General features: G+C 37.4%; 1 protein-coding gene across 1 annotated transcript in view; it reads right to left on the reverse strand.

The window, feature by feature from the left end:
• DCC (DCC netrin 1 receptor) overlaps positions 1-13,752 on the reverse strand; it is a 685,279-nt gene that overhangs the window by 169,619 nt on the left and 501,908 nt on the right. Inside the window, exon 13 of the mRNA XM_012801997.1 lies at positions 11,938-12,048. Within this exon, the coding sequence (XP_012657451.1) occupies positions 11,938-12,048 (111 nt within the window). The remainder of the gene's footprint in view (positions 1-11,937; positions 12,049-13,752) is intronic.

Raw genomic sequence — 13,752 nt, forward strand, 5'->3', positions numbered from 1 at the left:
GTTTCCTCAAAATATTTAAAATACATGTAATTTTAGCCTTGCAATATAATCAATCTTGCAATTGCTCTTATGAGTAAACACCCTATAAAGCTGAAAGCAAAAACTCAAGGAAATACTTGTATACTCATCTTATTCATAAGAACTTTATTCCCACTATCCAAAAGGTAGAAGTAACGAAAGTGTCCATCCATGGCTAGATGGATAAACATAGTGTGGTATATTCATATATGGGAATAGACTTTGGTCTTTGAAAAGTAAGAACATTTGACACACGGTTGAAGAGGTTATTTAGAATAAGCTAATAAGAAAAGAACAAAACTGCATGATTCCTCTTATGTGGAGTTCCCAGAGTAGTCAGATTCACAGAGACAGAGAATGGCTTGGCGGTTGCCTGGGCTCCAGGGAGGGGTGAATGAGTAGTTAGTGCTTAATGGGTACAGTTCTCCAGTGCTACAAGATACGAAGAGTTCTAGAGATGGATGGTGGTGATGGTTAGACAACAATGTGAGTGTACTTGATGCCATTGAACTACACACTTAGAAATGGCTAAGATGTAAGCGAGAGACAGGTTACTATAAGCAAGGCAAGCCAAGGTGAGTAAGAAACTTAAATTTCATTCTAAGAATAAGAAGCTCTTGGATGGTTTTCCCTGGGAAAGGGGAGGGGGAAAAATTGGTCTAAATGATGTTTTTGAAAGATTATTTTCCAGGTGAAAAGATGTTCAGGGAATGGGCATAGAGAGAAACAGGGAGACCATAACAGTGTGTTTTTACTTGTCTGGGTAGCAGTTGTGAGATGATGTAAAGTGGACAGAGTGGGTACATGTGTAAGGCACAGGCAACAGCCATGGACTGGACGTGAGTGGTGTGAGAAAAAAATAGAATCATAACACATAGGCCTTTGGCTTGGGCAAATTGGAGACGATGTACTAAGACAGTGGTTCTCAACCTTCCTAATGCCGCAGTCCTTTAATACAGTTCCTGTGGATCGCGACCCACAGGTTGAGGACCGCTGTCTAAGAAGATAAAAAACAAGCAAGTTCTTGGAGGCATTTCAATTTGAGGTACCTATTAATCAAGCCTGTGGAAATGCCATGGCAGTAGGTGGGTATATTGAGTCTGGGGTTTTGGTGAGAGGTCAGGGCTAGACACATGTACAGACATATGGACGTGAGTAGCATACAGATAGTATTTTAAACCAAAGATTTTGAATATAGACTGTGTGTGTATAAATGAAATTCAGTTAAGATCATTTTATAGCTCTGCTCAAAACCTCCCGAAGTGTTCCATATCATGATGTTAAGCCAGGGCCTTCAGGATCACCTTAAAGGCCATACAGATCCATCCCTCTCCCTCTCTTACTTCTCCAACCTCTTCTGTTGCTTTTTCCTCTGCTCATGTCCCTCCAACCAGCTAGTCCACACTGAATACTTTTTTGTTCCTCAAACCTGCTAGGCACACTCCAGCCACAGGGCATTGGCACTTGCTGTGCGTGGGAACGGTGCTCCAGATAGCGCTTCCTGTTACTCCTTCAGGATTTTGTTATTTAGTTTCCAATTGCAGCCTTCCCTCAATACCATAGTTAAAGTGCTGCTCTTCCCCTCATCACTCCGAATCTCTGTTATTTTTCCCTCACAGCATTTATTCCCATTTTACTTTGCTACCTGTTGCATGGGATCATTATTTTTTCTCTTATCCCTTTTTCTAAGTTCTCCAACTCCAGTCCCTAGAACAGTTCCTGGCATAAAGTGCAGAAATATAAGAATAAAGTCTATATTTCCTATAAGGCTAAATAGAACTGTCATTATACATAGCCGCCATCATATATAAAATAAGTTTTATATGCCTCTTTTTATTAGATAGGAATTTCAAGGAAAAAAATACAGAAATGAAACAGGATGAAAATACAGTGATTAAAGTCTTTTTTCTCCTAGTGGCCAGCAGGATTTGTTTCTGCCAGCCCTTCCTGATGAAAATGATCACGGCTGTGCGCCGTCCACCGTGGATAGCACTGCCAAGTGGTGTCAGGCAGTCGGCACTTTTGACAAATACATATTCTTTCCCCATTTAACACACTGCATTTTTATGGATCATTTTGTTAGAGTTTTGTTCCAGTCTCTAATAGCCTATATTTCTTTACAGAGAGTTACATAAGGCAATTGACATACGCATACTCTATCTTTCCAGCAGGTCTGAGAGGGACTAATGTGCTCATTTCTATGGGCAGGGTCTGTGTTCTCACCGATGGACATCATTTCCCTTAGGCCACTGGTCTCCATAAATTTGGAATGCTATTGTTTATGTATTTATTGTAGTATATTACCGCTTCTATTCACCATTGAATTCTGTTTTATATTCTTTTAACATTTTACTCCTACCATTTTCTCCGTATTTGTTTTTTAATTTATTTAGAATATTGATTTATTTATTTTTATTGTTGCGGTTTTTGGCCGGGGCTGGGTTTGAACCCACCACCTCTGCCATTTCTCCCTTACAGCATTTATTACCATTTAAACCTCATTCTGGGAGGTTTTGAGTCTGGGGTTTTGGTGAAAGGTCAGGGCTCAATACATGTACACAGATATGGAAGGTTTAGCCAACGCCCTACTCCTTGACCCACAGGCGCCATAGTATTTAGAATATTTATAAACAACAACATTTATTCAGTGGTGTAGGGTCCTACAGGTTTTGGCTAACAGTTAAAATCACATACCCATCACTCCCTTCGTGACACAAAACATGCCATCGCTCACAGACCTTCACCAGGCTCTCCCTGTACAGTGAAGCCCTCTTCCCACCTCTCCTTGTTCATATTCATGACAAACTTTTAAAGTTCTTTCCTCTAGGACTAATTTTTACTTATGGATTTTCAGCTTTAAATTTTTTTCAATCATCTAGATTTTGTTCTTTTCCCTAATAACAATAATGGCTGAAATTTAGAGAGACCTATTATACCGGGGTTCAGGAGTTATTACACGTGTGTTCACTATTTTAATAAATGCTATTTCTTTTCGCATTTCCCATGGAGATTACTGTCGGAGCTATTCTACTGATTTTATATTGCTTATCTCAAGTGGTTACTTTTAACATTAAGAGTTGTAATTTTGTCTTTTTCCTTTTTTATAGGGTAGGATTAAATTCAGCAACCCAGAGTGGTGAAGAGTAAAAGCCACCAAGCCGGGTGCCTCCAACAGAAAATGATCACTCAATGCGATCACCTGCTAGCTGGAGGTCGAAGTCTTTACACTGCACAAGTAAGAACAGGGTAGTGCATGAACTGTCCAGGGCAGTCTGTAGCTGTTCCTGGGCTCTTATCACTTAAGATAAATTAGCATAATTATATGAAGTCTAGTAGGCAACCTGCATCCACTGAGACATATTTTCTACGGTACTTTGAGTATAAGGCCACAGTATTTGCTTTACACAAACCCCCTAAAGTAGTAATTTTAATATTCATGTTATCCATTCTTTTGAAATAGAAAATGTTTTAACCAAATTAAGATTGCACACAGTTTTAAAAATACCATCCACATCATGATTAGTACATTACAATGATATATTTAGATGGCATTTACATCTGATATCCAAAGACAGTTCACTACCAAAGTGTTGCTGCAGGCATCCAGCAGTTGGGCATGCTTACTACTTGATCCCGTAGGTATCATGATAGGTCAGAGTGATTTCAGTGTCTGTTCCTTTATTTTATAAACAAGAAAGCAGCATTTACAGAACAAATAAACATAAGCGATGCAGCCTCCCCAGGTTCAGAATAGCTGTTCAGCAAGGTTTGAAGGACAAGTAGAATATTTATATTCTTGTGAAATACTTAAGAAAAGACACTCAGACGGGAGCACACCCAGTCCCAAAGCTGGAGACGTGCCGCAGCTGAGGGACGTGTGAACGGGATGTCGGACGGGAGGCTAAGGACAGGACCCTACTGAGAAGAACTGAGCAGTGAAGTGACACTATGAGATCTGGTTGTGAAAAATCACCTTGGCAACACTGTGGAGTCTACAGGGGGTGTGGAACAAACAGGCCTCAGGGGACCATGGTTGAGGCTATTTTCAGGTGACAAATAAAGTATGAGAGGGGGAGTAGAAAGGAGAGGCTGGTTCCAAATCCATCAGGAAGGTGTGGCCTTTGTGCCTGACTGAATATTGGCAGGGAGTCACACGAAAGAGTTGAGGATGATGGGGACGCTTTTGGGTTGATGACGGCTGGACTGGTACAGGCCCCAAAGTGAAGTATTAAGAGCCATGGTACCTTGAGAAATCAGCCCACAACTTCAAACGGTAGGAAAGAATTTGTGCGTAAGCCCTCTCTCTACCTTTGTTATATTTAAAAGTATCAAAAGACGAAACAATGACAGAAATCCTAACCACCACCCCTGGCTTTTTAATTTTCCAACAATATTTAATGCAAAAAGTGATTGTTTTATCCTCCTTTGCCTTCAATTCCATCAGGAGAACCCACAACTGTCAACTAGTTTGATGTAAGAGGGAGCAAAAAAATTGATGTTCTATAAAAAGGACTGGCAATATTCTCTCATCATTAGTGAGATTTTTCAATCTGCTGGTTGAGGTACCAAATTTATTTTTATATTTATTTCCCAGCTATACCCAGACAAGCTCTGTCTTCTAAATTTGGTTACACTGATCTGTCGATTCCAATGCAGACAGTACTATACTGATTTTAAATCAGATTTTATAGCAAATATTAATGTTTGTTATACTTTTTCAAAATCTCTTAGAATTCTTTGGCATTTATACTTCTATATAAAATGGACTCTGATTATAATCTCATTCAATTCATCATGAAGGATTAATGTTTAGACAGTGCTCAGATTTTTCACACAGGAACATGGATCTGTCTATTTATTCGTGTCTTCTTACATTTTTTAATGAAATGTTATATTTTTCTTCCCATACATTTGTTTGCATTTCGTTAAATGTAATCTTAGATGTTACATTCTGGGTTGCTTTATAAATGCATTTACTTTCTTTCTAATGTTTAAACTAATTATTGCTACTATAAAGAAAAGCTAGCTCCTTTTTAATGTTTATATTTTGAAATCTACTCACGTATTCAATTCTCTTTTTAGTCCTAACAGGTTTTTAGTGTAGTTTTGTGAAATTTTCAAATATGAGCCACATATTTATAAAAATAAAATTTCCTTCCTTCTGCAATAAAATATTATAGCTTTTTAAGTTTACTTATCTTCTTAAAACCTCTATATTCTTTTGAGTGACAGAAATCATAGGAAGCTTTTAGGCATGTTTGGGTCTCAAAGTACGTCTTTAGTAATTTAACATTTAGCACATAACATTTGTTTTTACTTTCTTGTAGGAAAAACAATAAAATTTTGAAAGCTTACTTATATTTCTATATTAACATGAGCTTTTAAAAAATTGATAATGACTAAGTTTATAAAATTTCCTCTTGCATCTATTGATGTAATTATATGACATCCTTTAAATTTATACCTTAATTAGATCTGGGCTTTTAAAGTGCGCTGAAGACATGCCCTCCTTTGTAACAGAAGTAAATACATCTAATCCCTTAATGCAGACAGTAAAGCTTTGTCATGGTCAAGGAGAAGCTTCATAAGACCAATTGTGTATTTTACGTTATTGTCAAAAAGGAATGCAAAGTCTGAAACCTAATTTATCGAATCTAGAAACAAAAGCACACTATTGAACGTTTTACTGCCATTATTACAGTTAATTCTCACAAGAGCCCCCTAGATGGATAAGGTTGATATGTTCACCTAGTCGATGAGAAAACTTAGGGCTTGGGGATGTCAAGTTAACTTGCTCAAGTTAACACAGTGAGTGGAGCTGCATTCAAGTCTAGACACTAAGACTCCAGAAACCACCTTATCATTCCTTACATTACACTCTGAAAAAGTCAAGTAAGTCCTAAAGGGATTAGACACTCCATGAGCACATTAAAGTTCGCTGTAGCCAAGGAAAGGGTTAAAACTCCTTGGAACATTTATTCTTGTCTAAACAATCTGTGCCATCCTTCGTGCAGTGGAACTCTGAGATTCTAAGCAACCACTTGTCTAAGAACTGAAGTAGATTTTATATTGTTTTCAAAAATCAGGTTGGGCTTTGTCTGCTATTCCCCTTATGTATAAAATGAAATCCACTTAAACAATATTAAGGGGCTGGGTCCTTCAATTTTGCGGCAGAAGAGCCACTGTTCCCCTGGATCATCTGATTCCCAAGCCTGTTTGTCAAGAGGCTCTGATTGAAAGTTTGTGTGAACGAAATTCTATTTCATGACAGCCACCCACACTCCGTGTACACCAAATCTCATACTAACACCAAGTTCAAGTGCTAGAAGAACACATTCTTTTGTTCACTGGTATAGATCCCATGCCTTACTCCTCTTCTCATTTGAAATGAACTTGCAGTGAAACGACCTGAACAGGTTAACAAAGAGAAATACCTATTTTCGTGGGCAGGACATTAGAGCCAGCTGCTAGGTTTACATTTTTTGCTACATCATTCTTCTACTTTCAGAAGTCTCTGCATTGCTGATTTCCCATAGCTGAGCTCCTCCACTTTAGTGCAGAGGTTTAATTTTAAATCACATGCTTATTGACTATGTATAGCCATTTCCACCTGTTAACTTTAAAATTTATATATAAAAAAATAGACAAAGACAAACAGATCCCGGTGGATACCTTGCTGAATTTCATCACAAATTCTCTCATTTCCTTATGCAAGACATTTACATAAAAACCTTGGGGAATTCTAATGATCTTGGTTCTTTTTTTTAAAGCTGAGATTTTTGAGGCACAAAATACATATTTTAAAACTTCCCAGCTGTCAGTAATAACTACAAGCTTTCCAGGGAACCTTAAACAAACTGTGATTTGGCTTTATAATTACTTTAACAAAACATCCTAATGAAAGGGGTACTCTGGAAGGAATTAGGGTATTTCTCCAAGTTACTGTTATCTTCCAAGGCTGATGCCTCCGTCAGGCTAAGAATGCAAGAGGATGGACAAGAAGTCATGGGAGACAGGGGGTTGCTTTTAGCAACCTGCAAACAGCACTGCCTCTGTTGAACTGACTTGCAGGCCCAGAGTTACATATAAGGAGTAGATCACACTCTTGGGGTTCACCAGGGGACTCTGAAGCAGGAAGCAAGTTATGCAACAGAATACATCCAGGGAGGGCAACTCCCACAGTTGTCTTCCAATATAGAATTCTTCAACTATACAAAAAATGCCTCCTATTTTGGGTGGTTTTCAAATGGATTGCTTTCCCCTTACCATAATTTAAGGGAAACCAAAGCAGTTCTATTTAGACTTTTTTTAAAATTTCAAAATATTAAGGACTTTCAAATGTTTTAGATTACATGGATCACTACGTAAAGCTTGAGTCCTGGCTATGGATGTGCCCATCACCCACATAGAGTTCATAGTAGCCAATGGGCTGAATTATTCCCCTTCCCTCTGCGCTCTGTCCCTTTGGTTGTTTTCCACTGACTTTTACTTCCTTGTTTATTTGAAATTTTACTCAGGACTTAGGACTCAAAGCTTTTCTACAGTAGTCAAGAAAGTTTTGGTGAAAGTCACTTAAATTTATTTTAAATGTAAGCATCCACATCAAGATATTCATCCTAAAAAGAGATGAATATTTTAAAAATAAATATCTTTAAATACTGTAAGCCAGTCTTCTTTTGGAGCAACTAGTGACCCTTACTGAACATGTCCATCTATTCAAATATTAATTCTTATCAAGGGTTACACATTTCAAACAAAGAAAACCAAAAGGAAGGAATGGGAATCAAAATCAGTTTAAGGAAGTGTCTCAGTGGAAAGTGATCCAGGGTCAACAAGTTAGGAAAACCCTCAGGGACTACGCATTTCTTACAGCAAGTGATACAGACCCGGCTCACAATTTTGCGTAGTTAAATGCCCTGAAACGGCTGTTAGTTTCTATTATGTTTAAAAATGAACAATCTGAAATCATAATATATAACAGTATATGGGCAAGAAGTATCAATGCTGGGCAACGCCTGTGGCTCAGTGAGTAGGGCGCCGGCCCCATATACTGAGGGTGCAGGTTCAAACCCGGCCCCGGCCAAACTGCAACAACAACAAAAAAACAGCCGGGCATTGTGGTGGGTGCCTGTAGTCTCAGCTTCTTGGGAGGCTGAGGCAAGAGAATCGCCTAAGCTCAGGAGCTAGAGGTTGCTGTGAGCTATGATATCATAGTACTCTATCCAGAGTGACAAAGTAAGACTCTGTTTCTAAAAAAAGAAAAGAAAAGAAAAGAAAGTATCAACTCTATTAATTTTTCATTTACTGTTTTTCTGATTGCTGATGTGTGTATTATGGAATTATGGAAAAGGATAAGTTCATCATCTTAGTAATTATCATCCAAATAAAGAGATGGGTAAATGAGAACAGAGGTAGTATGTATTGTGATAATTGACCAGTAAAGGATGGGTGAGGATGCATTTTGAACTAAGGATGGTAGAAATCATTTTCCTAAGGGTATTTTTTGAAAAGTGTATTCTTTGCTGTCCCATAAGCCCTTCCCTGTAATCCTACTTGTCAAAATCCCCTTTCCTGAAATTTCTAGGTCAAATGTTACTTGTTTTCACAAAGTCCTTTCCAGTTAGTGCAGCAATTAACTAGCTGTGCCTCAAAAGAGCTGGTCTCGTATAGTTCATGTTTGCACTCCTCGTGACTCAGCACCCTGTAGGTTCTTAAATTATAGTGCTCAACAACTGCATCCATCCTCAAGTAAGGAAAGAGTAAGGGGGGCGCTCCATGTAGAAGAGAGACAGTATTAAGCCAAGAGCATAGAAAGGTCCAACCACATCCAACTAAGCATCTATTAAGACCCTACTCACGAACATGGCACACAGATTCTTAATTAAAAAAGATGTATGAATTGGATCATATTTAGATTACATGGATAGGAAAAGCACGGGGTAAATGGAAGTTTTGAGTCATCTAAGAAGCAGTGATTTTATATTTTAGTTCCACGTAGACTGTGACTCAAAGTCAGGAGAAAGAACATACAAGTCAAGCTGAGAATCCCTTTTATTCTGGATCTTTATAAGACCTTCAGCACCTCTGCTCCATTTATTTTCACTCCTTCTAGTAAGAGATATAGGCCCTCAGGTTTGGGTAAATGATAGGTCCTTACTTCTTAAGTCATTTGTTCACCTTAAATTACTGTCTTTACTGTCACAAGTCAGTTCTGTGGAATTAGTGGAAGCTGTGCTCTGGTCCCTGCACTTGACCTCAAGGCACAAAGTGTAGTCTTCAGCTCTATAGCTGCTAGCTGACTTTATCACATTAGTTGAATTTTCATAGCCTAAGTTACTCTGCAGTGTTTTGTTTTTTTTTTTTGGCTGGGGTCAGGATTGAACCCATCACTTCTGGTCTATGGGGCTGGTGCTCTACTCCTTTGAACCACAGGCGCCGCCCCACCTGTTACTCTGAAGTAAAACTAATACTAACAGTAGAAGCTCTGTAAGTTGACCATTCAGAGGACTATAAACAAATTGATCAAGATACTGAGGTGGTCAACATAAGGAAATGGCTAGGCCTACTGCTTCCTAATGGCATTCTTAAGACAATGTTTAAAATTGTTAACTTGATAATCCTAGTGCTCTGGGAGGCTGAGGTGGGTGGATTGCCTGAGCTCACAAGTTCGAGAACAGCCTGAGCCAGAGGGCTCTTGTCTCTAAAAATACCCAGGCATTGTGGCAGGCACCTGTAGTCCCAGCTACTTGGGAGGCTGAGGCGAGAGGATTGCTTAAGCCAAGAGTTTCAAGTTGTTGTGAGCTGTGACATGGCACTCTGTGGAAGGTGACAAAGTGAGACTCTGTCTCAACAAACAAACAAACAAAAAACTTAACTTGGACCTGCCTAGTTCCAGACTTAGAACTGCCTACCTGAAATACCTCATCCTATGCCTTCTCTGTGTTTCAGTGTGGAGAGCCTCTGTAATGAACAGAGCCATTGCCTTGACTTTAAATCTATGTTTACCTTACTCTTCATTCCCCCCCAGTCTCTATATACACTTTCATACAACTAATTCTTATTCATCCTTCAAATTTCAGTTTAAAAGCAAATTTTCAATATTTGTGTCTCTCTGTCCCCACGTCTGTCTATCCATACATCTTATGTTAAACTGCAGTTTTTGAATATCCAACTAGGTTTGAACTGTAACAATGGGAATTTCCTATACTTATCTAAAAAAATCTGTCTTTCTTTACTAAAGTCGAAGCTCCAAGTCTTCTTTTTCTTTTTGAGACAGAGTCTCACTGTAACCCTGGATAGAGTGCTGTGGTGTCATAACCTCAAACTCCTAGGCTTTAGTGTTTCTCTTGCCTCAGCCTCCCAAGTAGCGGGGATTATAGGCACCCACCACAACGCCAGGCTGTTTTCAGAGATGAGGTCTCACTCTGGCTCAGGCTGGTCTTGAACCTGTGCGCTCAGGCAATCCATCTAACTCAGCCTCACAGGTGCTGGAATTACAGGCACAAACCATTGTACTTGGCCCCATGTCTTATTTATTTATTATTGTATCCACAGAGTGAAGCATAGTGCCTGATACTTGGGTTTCTATACACATTCTTTAAATTAATATGCTGTCCCCTGGCAGTCATTATCATTAATGCTGAAATATCATTTGCTGACTGTTTTACTGCCATCATATTTCAATAAAACCAAATCTGTGACTATCACAAAATCATGAATGACAGGGAGTTGTTTAAAAGAAAGAGAAGAAGTAAGGGAAAGACCAAGGAGGAGGAGAATGAAGTGGAGTTCAAGAAAGAGAAAGGTGTCAAAGATTTGAGAAAGGTAATGGAAAGAAAACTGAGAATAAAACTGAGGAGGGGGAGGGAAGGAGAGGAGAGGAAGGAGGAAGGGAGAGGCAAGGTGGGAAAAACAAAAGAAATATAGAATTTTTACTCTCCTTTTTTGCTGCAATAATTTCATGTCTATCAGTAAAGAAATAAGAAAATTGTGTTGTCAGTTATTTAGGCAATGATCTTGTGCCCGACTTTTTCAGTACATATGAGTTTATCTTTTTATCCATCCCTTCATGGCCCCAGTTTTGATTACCTATCTTTAAATATACTGATCATAATTTATGTCTTTTCTGAGTGCCTCTCATTTTCATGAATTTTTACCTATTTCACTTACAACTCTAATTTTCTATATGATATATTTCTGTTTTATTATTTAGATATCTTAATGTTGCTTCCTTTGCCCATTTCCCTTTATTTTAAAAATTAACTCATGATGTTTTAATTTCAATAAGTAATCTCTTCTGGGCTAATTTTGAGGATTTTGCTTATATTTAATTTCTTGGTACTGGAATTTTATATGAAGCTTAGTACTGCATTGATGAATGGGGCAAGGCAACTAACAACTAACACACAAAGTAGGTTGTCCTTTATATCGTTCTTGATAAGAACAAGTAACAGTGACATCATAAGGAAGTCAAAAATGCACAATTGATGTTTTGCAGAAGCATCATAAAAGAGCAAAAGAAGCTATATGAAAATTTCATGATTACTATAAAAAATAATGATAATTCTTAAGAGGAAAATGGTTAAGGTCAATTATCCAAAATAACCTATATAGAAAAACATCTCATTTCAGATTATCTTGAAAAAAAGCAATTTGATACGAGGATGATAATTAATGCATAATTAGTGCTTTGCTCTCCATGGCATGTTGCTTATTATATGGCATTATTGAAGACTATGTATTAATTAATGGTTTTTTTGTTATGTTTTCTTTTGTTTTTTTTATAGGGAGCTACAGAGAAAATAAATGTCCCCAAAGTTGGAGTACATTTACAGTACTTTTTTTAGGGGACCCTTTAAAGCTGAGGTCACAAGAAGATAGAAATCAGAATGACAGAATGATGGTGAGTAGGGAACTTACCATCCAGATCATTCTCTGGGGTCTCTGCCGTGTACCAGTTGGAAGGTGGCCCAGTGCCGTTGACTGTCATGGCTGACACTTGGAAACTGTACTGACTTCCTTTCTCCAGTCCTACAAAGGGAAAAAAATGTTACAAAGCAATTATTTGTAACTGATTTTCAAAAAGCTTTAGCAACATTTTAGGAATAATTGACAATTTTACCTTACTTGTGACTGTTCTGGTAATTATTGTTATTTTGACCAAAGGGTAGGAATATCACAATGAGAAGTAATTTTTTTTTATATTATCATCATGTACTTTTTTGTTTATAAAAATGTATCTGAAAATTGCCTCATGGCAGAAGCAGAATATAAAATATGAATAACGAAGAATAATAAAAAATAGCAAGAATCATTTTTCTTCATTTTTCACAAAAACCCTGCTTATAAATGAATCTATCAATCTAAAAATTTATGTCTTCATCATTCAGTCAAGGTCAGTGTTTTTGTCTTCTTGGGGCAAAACAGAAGAATCTAAAGCCAGTGTACTTTACCAGAAAACTATCTTTTGAGTATATTTGGTTTTGCATCGGCTTCCATAAGAGAGAAGAAAGTCAGTATCTATGATAATCTGGACACATAATGCCGTACCCGGTTATAATATTAGGGTATATTTTACAGAACATGGAGAACAGAGGTGGACCAGGGAGCCACATGGATCATTAGTCTGATAAGCATAATTTTTTGAAGTGAATAACTTTACTTTTTCCTAAATCTTAAAGTAGCTCATTAACACAACAAATTATTATTTCTTAAAAATGACATTAGTCAAAGGACCCTAAGACATTTTTGAGACATTGGGAACTCAGCTTAAATAGGCAAGTCTTTATAGCTCAAGACGTTGAAGGACCTTGATAAAAATTAAAAAAAAATATAACCTCTTTGGGTTTTTTCCTTGATCTGAAATGTCCATATAATTGGTGTCATGAAAAATTTATAATTAAAATTGAATAAATGATGCTATATACTGTGCAAAATAACATACTTATAGATTTTTGCCTAAGGAGTGAATACTCAATAGTAAAGGGAATTCTAACTTAGTACTAAAAGGAGATGATGCTTTAACCATTGATTAAAAAGGATTTGTTACTGTCAAGGGGCAATTGCCTTCAATAAGCAGTACTAAATGAGAAGACCACTTGATAAATCCATCCACATAAAGGTATCTACAACACAATATTCTGTCCTCTAAACAAGCTTCCAGTTTTAAAAAATAGATGGGAGGCTCCATGAAGACAAGAAATGAGAATGTCATTAGCACTGTTTTCTTTGTTATTATTGGTATTTTAGTGGCATATTCCTAGAGCCCACCACATGCCTGGTACATGGAACGTGCACACAAAAATCTTTTGCTAAATCTACTAAAGCTAATTAGGTACAACAGCATTTAGCCCTAAGAAAATATTAGATTGAAACACAACATTTAATATTGTCAACGTGGTAGCGAAAAAGATGGTTCTGAACACGTAGGCATGTCCTTACATCAATTTGTTAAAATAGCATTGATCTGATACTTGTTAATATTTACACCCTTTTATAGGCACTGTTTTTGATTTCTGAGGCAAAGGGATTAAAAGGCTTTTCTAAAAAATTAATAGAGGGAAATCTCTGGGAAGAAATTGTTACCCAAACACTGTAGCATATGACTTTCATAGTGGTTTATCTAAAACAGAGTTTTAATCCATCAAAATTAAAATCGTTTAGAAATATAATTTCATTTGTCTTCAAAATGGATAGACAATTATGTCAATATGGTCCCCAGGAACTGACTTGGAA

The sequence above is a fragment of the Otolemur garnettii genome, unplaced genomic scaffold (genome assembly GCF_000181295.1).
Source record: "Otolemur garnettii isolate 467f Iridium unplaced genomic scaffold, OtoGar3 scaffold00012, whole genome shotgun sequence".
NCBI classification, from domain to species: domain Eukaryota; kingdom Metazoa; phylum Chordata; class Mammalia; order Primates; family Galagidae; genus Otolemur; species Otolemur garnettii.